The sequence below is a fragment of the Mus pahari genome, chromosome 10 (assembly GCF_900095145.1).
Source record: "Mus pahari chromosome 10, PAHARI_EIJ_v1.1, whole genome shotgun sequence".
Taxonomy (NCBI): domain Eukaryota; kingdom Metazoa; phylum Chordata; class Mammalia; order Rodentia; family Muridae; genus Mus; species Mus pahari.
In genome coordinates this window covers 35,397,274-35,409,475 of record NC_034599.1, presented here as the reverse complement: position 1 = coordinate 35,409,475, position 12,202 = coordinate 35,397,274, and the positions used below count along the sequence as shown (strand labels likewise).

Below are 12,202 nucleotides of genomic sequence, written 5' to 3'. Positions count from 1 at the left end.
TGGCATGGGCCTTTCTGGGGGCCATCTTCCCGCTGGGCTGGCCTCCCAGGGTCTGTAGTAGGAATATGGTACTAGTTAAAAGCTGCTTCTAGTGGACAGTCTGTTGGGTTAAAGCCATAGGCCTCTGACATGGCTCTTTTGTGTCTGACAGAGACCGAGCTAACCAAAACAGAGAGTACCTACTTGGCTGAGATACACAGGCAGTCACCCAAGGAGAAGGCTAACAAGTCGTCAGCGGTCCGGAGGAGGAAGCGTCCCCATGCTCACCTGCGGGTACCTCACCTGGAAGAGGTGATGAGCCCTGTCACCACACCCACTGATGAAGATGTGGGCCACAGGATCAAGCACGTGGCAGGTAGGTTGTAGGTGGGAACGGTCGTGTTGATTGGGACCGTGGGATGAAGCTGCGTGCCTCTGTCACGGCTCGCGTCTGCATGCTTGGTTGATACCCTGCGTAGAACTTGTCACTTGTCCCTCACAGACCCACCAAGCCCCTATGTGTCCAGGCAGGGACTCCTTTTGTATGTTTTCCTCTTCTCACTCCACCCTTTGAATTCTCATGTATATTCTCAGTTGTGGAAGCCTGGTGCTCCCTAAGGAACCTAGAGACTGATGGTGCTGGTGTTTTACAAACCATGCTTTGCACATGAGCGTGAGCTCATCAGAAATGCCTGGGGACTGGAGAAGACCGCTAGAGAACTCCACTGTTAGCATTTTAGATGTAACATTTGTGATTAATGTCACACTTAAGTAGATGGACTAAGAAGTTACCTGTCTTGCCTTGACGTCATGTAGCTGATTATAAAGCTGGGACAGAGAGCTGCTGCCCCCCAGCCTGTCTTCACCAGTCAATTAATATCTCTATAGCCTAGGCCCGTAGCTCCGTTTTCTCATTTGTTCAGTAGTTATCTGACCAAAGCCTTGACCTTGCAGACTTTACCTCCTCGCGTTGCAGAGCTGACGCTGTGATCACACGGCCGCTGCTAGCCTGTTGCATAGTTCCCCGGTGTCATTGCTTGACTGGTGTCCTGTCTGCAGCGCGAGGACTTGTGGAGTTGGAGAGCATGACTGCCTGTTTATTCTCTCACAGGTTCCACACAGACACGGCACATCCCGGAGGACACTCCTGATGGTTTTCCCCTACAAAGTGTGTCCAAGCTGCTGCTGGTTATCAGCTGTGTGTAAGAGACTCCAGGTTCCTCTCCCTCCCTGGCTCCAGCACTGTCCCTCCCCTGCCTGGTGCAGGGGAGTCATCTCCACCTCTCAAGCATGAGCTTCCTCTTACTTTTCCCCTTCCTTCCTCCTTGTCCCCTGGTCTTCTAGTCTTTGCTGGATCCACTGCCCAGGCCTTTGGTACCCTTTCTCTGTGTCGTACTCAGCACTTCCTGTGTGTTAGCCTTCTAGGGGGAGAAACGGTGTATACGGCATCTATGCCTTTTAGGAGCTCAGTGTCAAGTGGGTTAGAGAGGTGGGGCACTCAGAATCCTTCCTCAAGATAAACACTGACTGACACAGAGATGCTTCAGCACGTTTGAAGAGCCCATTAGTTTATAAGAGGTCCTCTTGAGTGTCTGCCCTGTGTCCAGCCTGAGAGACATACCCAGAGTTCTCACTGGCAGAGTAGCCAGACAAAATCAATGCTTCCAGTCCAGGGAGAGCAGAGGCTTATTTCAATCTAGATAATTAGCACGACATTATAAAACCATAGGTTCGATAGCTCGCACACTCAGCTGAGCCAGGAAGATGGGAAGCCAAAAGAAAAGAAAGCCTAAGATAGGGAGAATACAGCTATCTGCTGTGCGAGTCCTTGTCATCGGTGCCCAGGACATGCTAGACCATTTGCACAAGTGGCATTGAGAGCAGCTAAGGACAGCTTTTCTGCTTGGCTCAGGGTACGGCCTGTCATCGCTCCTGTGGCAGGGAATGATCTGTGAGAGTCTAGATGACACAGGCGGGCGGGCGAGTGGGCGGGCAGGCGGGCGGCACAGCCAAGTCCCACATGTGTGCTTTCCCTTCTGGACACCGGGCTCCAGATCACCTCTCCCTGAAGCATCCCTGGAGAGATGTTGTGAGGGCACATCCTCCCTCTCAGGACACCCTGGGTGAGCACCTTGTGTTCCCAAGCAGCACAGTTAGACCAGTCTTGCGGTGGTGAGGTGAATGGATGACAGACACTGGAAGCAGTGTGGGTGCTTAGAGTGATCTGCATCAGGGCGCCCACCAGACTGAGAGGACGGAATGGGGAGGAGAGATCACAGAGGGAAGGCTCAGTTACCCTTGAGTTCTGTCTCACAGGAAGTCCAGCTGCCCACAGGGAATACAGGTGCTTGCGGCCACAGAAATTTGGACTGTGGCTGAAAGTTGTCAGAGAAGACACGCCAAACTCTCCAAGTGTCTGAGTTGCAGCAGCTTATCTAGCTGAGGAGGACAAACAAGCCTTTGCTGATATGGGCCTGGCCCTTAGAAGACCGAGTAAAGCCATGGGTATAAATGAGACCGTCCATGCTGCGTGTAGCAGAAGTGCAGCCAGAGACTACCCTGTTGACTCCTTAGAGGAGAAAAGCCCATGGAAGACATGAGAAGACATGGTTCCTGCTACTCCTGAGGGCATAGCATGAAAACATATGATAGCATCAGAAACCGTGATATCATAACAGTGAGGACAGAGACAACTATAAAAACTCCTCCTTAAAACACCGTTGTAATGGAATTCATGTCTGATAAGAACCATACCAGGTACTGGACACTGGTCAATAAGAGACTATGACCTTGGTTAGTTCTGTATGTACATGTTCTGTGCATCTCAGTTTTACTTAGAGAAGGCCCACTCCAGTGGGCAAATCCCAGAGGTATCAGCTCTGCGCCTCTGCACCTCTGTAAGGTTCCAATAGTCACGCCTCCTGACTCGACACAATGCAGCCCTGGCTGGGGTCCTGATAGCCTGCATTTAGAATACACTGACACAGAGCAGCTTACACGTGTCTGGCAGGCTCTCGCCAGCATCCGCCCTCTGTGTGGTGACTCAAACCTGCCACCTCTTTGTCTCTGTTTGGCACACTGGGGAGTCTTCCCTCAGACAGCACATGACCTTTACTTAAAACATTCAAGATGATAGACACAAACCCGGATGTGAGGTGGTATGCTGTGCGGCACGTGCTGAGGAGGTGGGCATTCAGGTGATTCAGCGGGGGCTAATGCAGTTAGGCGATAGCATTGTTTGCATGGACAATGTAGGGTAGCCCCAGGGACTTGCAGCTGACAGATGAAGGGACACTTCCATCCATAGTGCTGGAGAAACATAAGGCCTCGGACATTACCGTGAGACCCTGAGTTTGAACAATCTAAGACACAGTCTAGCTCATATATGACTTCTTTCCTTTGTTGTCCCCACCCCCACTTTCCACCTATAAATTGACTTCCCAATTTGTCCATCTTCTCTCTTCCTGTGCATACCTGTCCTTCCCAAATCCTTTCACTCTAAGACCCAGCTCTTGACATGGGCCTACGGCTAGAGATTTTGTTCCTTTCCATTTTTAGAACAACCCCAGTAGGTTGAGTCTGATGTCCCTCATGAGAAAACAGTTTCAGGACAGATGGGAAACTTTGGGGAGTTAAAAAAAAAAAAAAGTATTTTAAGTGATGCACTCAGACTTTTATCCCCAGCTCTTCCTGTCTCTGAGTCTTCCCTGCATCTTTGCCTTTCCCTCCATCCCATGAGCTTCTCCCCCAGAATGGCCTGGGCAACCACTGAGGTGGAGAGAAGAGAGATTTCCCCAGCTTCCTGTCTCTCCACTTCCCTGGGATCCTCCATCCTCCCGTGCCTGTCCTCCGTGCTCCTCCCTGCTTCTGATCCCCTCTGGCAGTGCTAAGTCCAGGGAGATGACCCTGTAGCTTCGGGGAAGTTCCAGTACCTGGGAAGCATATCAGCTCCTCCTTCAGTCTGGCCCTTCAGATGTCGCATGACCTTGGGTTGATAGGGAGCCCTCTTGATTTAATACCCATACAAAGCTAAGCGTCCACCGCCACTTTCCCTCCACCCTTCCTTGCCTGGCCTCCTCATCTATTGTGCCTGTGTGTGTGTGTGTGTGTGTGTGTGTGTGTGTGTTTCTTATAGAAGTGCATCCCTCTCCTACCTCACACTCCCACTTCTAACCTCTGCCTCCTCCCCGTTTTTTTTTTCTTCCTTGCTCCCATTAGGATCTGTTTCAGGTATCAGCTCTCTGGCTCCTCCCTTTACCCTCAGTGCTTTCCCCCTCCCCCATGCCATCCTCCCTCAGGCACCCAGAGTCAGGTGCCTATGGCTTCCCTTCCAGAGCCTTCAATACGTTTGCTTATATCCCTCTCCATGGCTCTCTTGTTCTGTCACTGACCCCGTAGACTAGGTTGCTCTTCTTTCTCCAGCCATTGCTACACACCCCTTTCAGCTTCCTCGCCCCCCCCCCCCGTCTCTGTCATGCTTGGGTTGGCCCAGCTGGTAGTCACGTAACCTCATGGGTAGGTGGGGGGGAGATCCCCGACACAGATTCCTTCTCACTGGTCTTGCTTTTCCCTGTTCCTCTCCCAGTCTGGTGCTGCTGGTCGTCCTTAACATGATGCTCTTCTACAAGCTGTGGATGCTGGAATACACCACACAGACACTCACTGCCTGGCAGGGTCTCAGGCTCCAGGAAAGGTAATATGGGCCTGACCTCTTTGTTTTCACCTTAATCTCACACAGTTGTCTGGGACTGCTCCATTGCTTTCGTTCCAAGATACCCCCTTGAGATGAGCCTATGGTTCATCTCTACACATCTGTCCTTAGAGTTTCTGGGCAGTTGGGACCCTAGGGTAGTGAGCGGAAGTGAAAGCACTCTGATGTGACTCTCTGTCCTTTGGGGTGTCAGAGTACAGATCAGCCCACTGAGCATAATTGCGGTTGCTGGATACCTTCTTGTCCCCTTCAGGTTACCCCAGTCTCAAACAGAATGGGCCCAGCTATTAGAATCCCAACAGAAGTACCACGACACCGAGCTCCAGAAGTGGAGGGAAATCATCAAATCCTCAGTGATGCTCCTTGACCAGGTGAGACGCCCACAGTCCGTCATCTTTGGGAGTCTGAGCTCCTTTCCGTTGGTCCTGAGAAATGCCCCCACATGCCGACAGCCTCCTCCTTTTTATGATTATTCCGGCCCCTCCGGCCCGTCTTCTGATTTGCTTTTAAAGCTATTCCTCAATGAAGTATTAGAAACTTAGGGATTCCTCCAAAACAATAACTAAGAGGTACATTAATAGAAGGATGTAAGACAGGCTCTTTCACAGGAAAGAAAAAAAATCCTATATAGTGATTTGTCTTCCCAGAGGATGTGTATGTCAAAACTTCTCTGAGGTGTCGGTGAGGCCATTCATCAGTTAAAGGTGCTTGCCACCAAACCTGGCAACCTGAGTTTTATCTCCAGGTGGAAGGAGAGACTTCTGCAGGTTGTCTTCTGACCTACACATGCACACTCACCATGCATAGAAATGGTCCTCCTCCTACCTGAGGAGCGGATTTAGAAGAGCCAGAGAAATCAGAACAGTAGATGAGGCAGTATAACACCGTAGTTTACTTGAGCTGCTCTGCGATGATGTCATTATAACACCGTAGTTTACACAAGCTGCTCTGCGATGATGTCATTGTAACACCGTAGTTTACTTGAGCTGCTATGTGATGATGTCATTATAACAGACTAGCTTGCTCGAGCTGCTATGTGATGATGTCATTATAACACAGTAACTTACTACAGTAGCTGAACCATTTGAAGATCCTCCAATTGAAGCTAACCCTTTTGGACCTCATCCCATGACCCCAAAGTATTAATTTTCTGTTATGGAGCTGATGACAAACCTGCTTTCTCTCTGCTTAACACCACTGTATATGTCTGGGAAGGACAGAATGGTTTTAGTCCCAAGAAATATGAAGTTTAAATGGTAAAGAGCCGAAGAGCCCCTGAATGTCTTGAGAGGCTGGGAGGAAAGGGCGGTTATGACCATAGAAAGTTGGTGTTGTTTCTGGACTTTCCAACTGGGAGAAATTGGAGTGAGGAAAATTGGAAAACATCCAAGGCCAGGAGAAAGATAGGCAGAAAGTATCTTCAGGATAAAAGCCAAGTAAGTAATAGTTCAAAGGTTAGTTAGAGCAACTGGATGCTTGTAATTTGCTGATATGGAGGTCACCTCCTGTGCTTTATAGACTTAGCGTCTGTGGGCTCCGTGACGTGGTCAGGGATGGGCCACAGGTGGGCGTGGCAGCTGCAGCTCTGAGGAGACTCACTGAGAGCACTATCTTACAGATGAAGGACTCGCTTATCAATCTTCAGAATGGTATCAGGTCCCGAGACTACCCAGCTGAGAGCGACGAGAAGAGGAACCGCTACCATTGACAAGGCAGGACCAGGGGTGGCTACAAGAGGCCTGTGCAATACATGTACATAGACCCTATAAATATATATAAATATATATATATATACAGAATATAAATATATATTATATACAGATTTTAAAAAAGAGATAATGCCTATGTACCAGGGAGAAGGAGCGGGAACTCCCGCCCCCTGTGCCGCCAGAGCAGCGTTTTCCCTCCGATGTGGAGGGACCGAGGAGGGCAGGGACCACCTCTCAGCAGCAACCTCCCCTGATCCTCCTCCCACTTTTCTGTTCCTCATTCCTTCCCTTGCTGGCCATTCTTGGCCCTTAGAAGGGGAATGTGGCTGAGCCAAAGTTTATGCCTGTGAAGACCTTTGTCATCTTCAACGTCGTTGTCTCAAGAGGGCATTGCTTAAGGTGCTTCATTTCCTAACCCCCTTTTAATTTGTCTCTAGAATAAAAGAGAACCTGTTCTCCTCCCACCCCACCCACTACCCCCCCACACCCACCCAGTGCTTCCCCAGGCTTTCCCTTGGGAACAGGAAGAATGGAGCAGGCAGGAGCCCCATTCAAAGTCCCTCAGGAGGCCATCGGTTAGGACCACACTGAAATCCAGGTGGCGAGGACTGTGACAGAGGCTGCGTTTGTGGGCCTGGGCTATGGGGATGCAGGCTCCTGAGCTCTGGCATCCGAAGGGAGTTCTTCCTCAGCCACGCCCCACCCCCACCCCCACACACCTTCTTCTCACCTGAGTAGGTTGTGGACCCCACAAGGGCTGGGAATCCCTAAGTCGCCCACTCCCTTTCTCTCTGGTCTTCTCCCAGGCTGGATCTGGGGGAAGGGTCACTTTTTAGTGCCTAAAATCCCGTTGTTTCTGTGTGCCCTAAGAGCACATTGTTTCTTAGCCAGGGTGGAGCCTTTTTGACCTTGTTTCAAAAACAAAACAGCAACCTCTCTTAGTGGAAGCAAGTCAGGTCTGTGGCTCTAATTCTTTCTCTTTGATCTGTGAGTTTGATGTCCAGGATAAGTCAGGGTATCCTAGTCCCTCAGGGCTTTGGGAGACAGAGTGATCTAGAAACATGGATTGCAGGGCTTGCCCAGAATCCTATGTGAGTAGTGAGCGGAGTCGCCAAACCACTTGGAGGGTTAACAGCATCATTAGCTCTTGGGAAGGAACCAGCATTCGCAGTAGAGGCAGCGCTGTGCCACTGTGTGTCACGAGAGGGAGGATTTGGCTTAGATGCATGTGTTTGGTCAGGAAAAGACCAAATAGAACCCGCACACACACACACACACACCCCAGAGACCACCTCAGCTCTAAGTTTCTCAGGTTTGGAAGTGGGTTTCTGAAGGTCTGTGCACAAATCTCTTTATCGTCTTTGGCCCTAGTGAGATAGAAAGCCACCAAGCAGATGCCAGGTTGGGATCTTGAACCATCCAGGGCCTTCTTAATGTTAGCCCATCAGGACTCGGGTTTTATCTTATCTCAAGAGGTCCTTCTGGGCAGATCCATCACCCTCCCTTACAAGTGTCTACTGCTTTTCCTTCCACCTGATGGCTCAAGGAGTCCTGCCAGCCCCTGGCAGAGTTCTTGGAGATCCATGGTAGTAAAGATTGCTGCCAGGTTGGCATGAAAGCTTCTGTAAGCTTGCTGCTTTTCCAGGGCTTCTGAAGAAGGAAACCTGGATTTCCTAGAGCATCAGGACAGAGGAAGCAAGATGGCGCTGATTAGCTACACCAGAGAAAAAGTTACTTTCTCCTCTTAGAATTGTCCGGAGCATTCCATTTTGGGCAGTGAAAGAAAGGCTTTAATGCTGCATTGCCCTGGAGAAACAGGTGTTGGTATTTCTTGAAGAGCAAAATAGGAAAAGAAAAAAAAGAAAAGAAAATAGGCTGTACTTCCAGATCACCTTCTGATGGAGGGAGGAGAAGGCTCCCATGGTTGGTGAGCGTTGCTAGCACTCTCCTGGGAAAGCAGAGGTGAGGAGTGGATTCATTTGTTTCTCTGGAGTAGACAAGACCCAAAGACCGATTGATCGACACTTGGTTGTTTTGAGAGTTGCGGGTCACAGTCAAGTCCCAAGTCAAAGAAGGGAGGATGGTCCAGGGAGCTAGGCAGTTTCTTCTTGGAATAGCCAGAAGCCAGAAGCATTCCCAGAAAGCTTTTGAAAGCAAAATTGGAAATTCTCAGATTTATTGCAAATGTAGTTATTTACAAGGTTTAATTGTTAAGGCAACCATGATCTTTTAAAACGATTTCAGAGGTGTTCATTGGGGGTGGGATGGGAGTTGGGGGACAAAATAAAGTAACAGAAGTGGCCCTGGCCACTGAGAACTGCTGTTCATTGGCCTGCAGTATCATTTAGAGGAGGAGAGCACCTAATTTGTCAGAGAAAACCTGTCATCTAGTGACCCCAGATGATGTGTGTATATGAAGAATAGCCCCCAAGAATGATGGCTTTCTTGTGAGTTCCTTCCGTCTTAGCATTCGCTTGAGTTTTTACACCTGGAAGAAACCAACATTATCAGTTTATTCTCAGAAAAAAAAAATCTTTCTTCTCCTTTGTCCATACCTTGTGAAAGAATTGGGAATTCACCCCTGCAGCCAAAGTAAGTACCCTGGACAATAGCCTGGCAAGCAGCTAGTTGTCCACAGGAGGGCATGGAGCCTAGGTGGCCTTTGGCTACTTCTTCCAGCTGGCAAGTTTTGTTCACTTATTGTAGGTGTATGTGTAGTTTGATCTTTCTGTGAGGATTTGTGCGGCAAGATATTTGAGTGCTTTTTACTGGACTATGAGAGATCTGGGCTTGAGTCCCTGGCCACGTTAGCGCACAAGTCATGTGGCTTTAGATAAGTCCCCGACACCAAGCTTCAGGATCCAGGTGTTAACAGGAGAGGGCTGAAGTAAATGACCTTCAATGTGGGATCTAGGTTTGACCTTGATGTGGAGGGTGGGTAGGCCAGAGATGAGCGAGATGGGGAGTTTCCAGTCTTGGAAGCTGTCCTGCCAGGGCGGATAAGCTTTGCTCTTGGCTAGGAGGTCTTGGGGCTTCCAGTGGCAAGGACAGTCTTGTTCAGCCTGAGCAGGAGAGCACTTCTTCCTTCTTTGGTGTAGTTTTACATGGAATTGGTTTATGCTTAGAGGATAACAGCAAGAAGCGCATCCTTTTGGCCTGAGCCCATCTTCCATCTCCAGGCACTGTGAATCCTTTCTACTGTCCGTACTCCTCACTGATGGAGGAGACGATGAGAAGAAGCCATTCCCAGTTCTAGAACTTCTGTTTTTCTCAGCCAAACCCCTGTCGCAATTTGAATCAGTTATGACACCGTTGCTAAAATCCTTGGCTTGTGTTAGGGCACGGGCGTCAAGGAGTGAGGAGCACCAGGGAACCTCAAGAGGGATTTGCCACAAGTGGATTCTCTACTTGTCCACAGCCCCTCACCTATGCTGGTACTGGCCTACCATTCTCACAGACAGCATCTGTCAGGATGAGGTGTTGGGGAAGCAACTGGCAAAGGGAAGACTCTTTCTGGACTATGTGTGCTCCCAGAAGGGTCCTTTCTGTGCCATACCATCCCACTTCCTTAGCTCTGCAGGGCAGCCAAAGCCAGCCCTGGTCGTTAGGGCCAAGGGGAAATAGCAATCTTCTCTCTTCCCCCAGGTGGCAGGGCTGTGGTGGCCCTTCCTACACACCTGGACTCTGCCTACCCTCTCCAGGACTCTCTCCCTCCCCCAACCCCATCCCCATCTCTGAGCTATGGGGCAATCACTCCCATTTTTCCTTTGCCATCCTTGACCTTCGTCCACCCCACCCCACCCCACCCCACCCCCATCCTCCAGCAGACTGGCCCCACTCCCTTCCATCTCCAAGTCTTCTTCCAGAAGATGCATTTGGATCCCAGAGGAGTGTTTTCTGGAAGACAATCTTTCAACATCCCTACATTCCTGATATGAAGCAGGAATTTGCACATGGTGTAGAGAGCTCCCTCTCCCGCCTCTCTGCCCAGCCTTGTTACCTCACTCCTGCTCCAGCCATTGTGATGGGCTCAGCCAGCTCCCTGTTCTGATGTGCCCTGCAACAGCTCAGGGGTCTTGTGACTTGGAGAGGCCTCTCAGCAGGCCTGGGAGCCCGGATTGGAGCCTTGGCTGCCGATGAGAAGCACTTACCTGCCAAGATTTGCTGATGCCAGACGATCTACCCCCAGCATGTGAATGCGTAACGGACATTGCCATCTCTGCCCTTTGGTCCTCCTTGCTTCTCTCCATACAATAAGACACCTCCGAAGCAAAATGGCAGCCCTTGCTCCAGGCAGGACATCGGGCTGTCTGGGGAGTTGGCCCTGGGCTTCTGTGTTGTGTGCAGAGACTGCACAGTAAAACAGTCACTTTTGCCAACAAGAATGTGTGGCACCCCACATTTCCCTACCTTGCACTCTAGGGCCAGACAACTCTCTGCATGGACCAGACCATCTTCCCAAACCCATGGTGCTTTCCCCCCTGACCCCACTCAACCTACATTCTGAGGTGGGGAGGGATGGATCAGAGGCCATAGTGGCCCCCTGGATAATCCTGACATGGGGTAGAGTCAGTTGAGGCAGAGGGAGCAGCACCCAACACCTGCACTGGGCCACAAGTGGGAAAGAACGCAGGTTGGCTGCAGTTGAGTTGTCTGGCCGTCTGTATTTGGATCTTTAACTGTACTTTGCCTGGCGCTGTGCGCAAGGTCCAAAACCTTATTGCTAGTACCTAGAAACACACAAGGCTATCCAGCCAAATCTTAATGTAAAGTAGCTAGAGCCATGGAAGTCCGGTATGAATTAAAGGAAAAAAGTATTGAATTACAAATAATAAATGGAGTGTGTGTGCGCTTATTGCTTGGTCCCTCAGTGTTCTTCATCCCTGGTATTTCTGGTATCCTTAGATATGCTCACAGCAAGTTCCAAAGGCATGAGCATCCTGAAGTGTGGCCCACACAGGCCTCCATCTCAGGAAGAGAGGTAGCATGATTAAATGAAATGGCTAAGTTTTTTATTTGGGGTCTTGAATTTCTTTCTTTCTTTCTTTCTTTCTTTCTTTCTTTCTTTCTTTCTTTCTTTTTTAATTTAACCCCTATTATTTCTTATTTTTGACAAGCTTACACAGGTTTACAACACATTGGGATTGAATCCACCTCCACTACCCTCTCTTAATTCCCCACCCCACCCCACCCCCAGCTATGGTTGTTCCCCGTCCTTCCCCACTGTCTTTTTGTAACTCACTGGATTTAATTAGGTCACTTGTATGACCATGGGTAGAGGGATTGTTTACTAAAGCAAAAACAACTTCTTAGTGGCTACATCACTGAAGAAATGCCTCTCCCCAGGAGATCCTCAGATCTCATGAGCTCCTTCCACATCCATGGTGGACTGAAAGGCACAGTCTTGTTCCGGTCTCAAGTAGCTTCTCTGTACAGTTGTGATCAATGGCCAGATAGCGCTTCATGGCACTCATCCGCATCCTCCTGCTCCTAAGGTCTTACTGTTCCTTCTTTAATGTTTCAAGAGCCTTAGAGAGGGAGGGCTTTATCTGTCATGCACACAGTAATTCCTCCTGTCGTCTCAGTGTTTATGGATAAAGTCTTCGATAAAGAAATGTGTGTATATTTCTTACAGTGGTAGCCGGAGTTGTACTACAAAAATTCTAACCTTTAAATATTTTAAACAGATTTTAAATTATGTGTATACGGTTGTGTCTGTATGCCTGTGAGTATAGGTGCCTTCATTGGCCAAAAAAGAAAAGGGGGGGGGGTATCAGATCTACTGGAGCTGGAGTTACAGGTG

General features: G+C 49.5%; 1 protein-coding gene across 13 annotated transcripts in view; it reads left to right on the top strand.

The window, feature by feature from the left end:
• Positions 1 to 11,231, top strand: part of Gramd1b (GRAM domain containing 1B) — a 234,647-nt gene extending 223,416 nt beyond the window's left edge. For 9 of the 13 annotated variants that reach the window (XM_029543022.1, XM_029543019.1, XM_029543018.1 and 6 more), the window contains 6 exons: positions 152 to 355; positions 1,091 to 1,181; positions 4,198 to 4,209; positions 4,565 to 4,672; positions 4,944 to 5,061; positions 6,309 to 11,231. In XM_029543022.1, coding sequence (XP_029398882.1) covers positions 152 to 355; positions 1,091 to 1,181; positions 4,198 to 4,209; positions 4,565 to 4,672; positions 4,944 to 5,061; positions 6,309 to 6,398 — 623 coding nt within the window. In that variant the 3' untranslated portion in view covers positions 6,399 to 11,231. The remainder of the gene's footprint in view (positions 1 to 151; positions 356 to 1,090; positions 1,182 to 4,197; positions 4,210 to 4,564; positions 4,673 to 4,943; positions 5,062 to 6,308) is intronic. The other 4 variants (XM_029543023.1, XM_029543021.1, XM_021205895.2 and 1 more) reach the window with 1 other exon arrangement.
• The last annotated feature ends 971 nt before the right edge of the window (positions 11,232 to 12,202 follow it).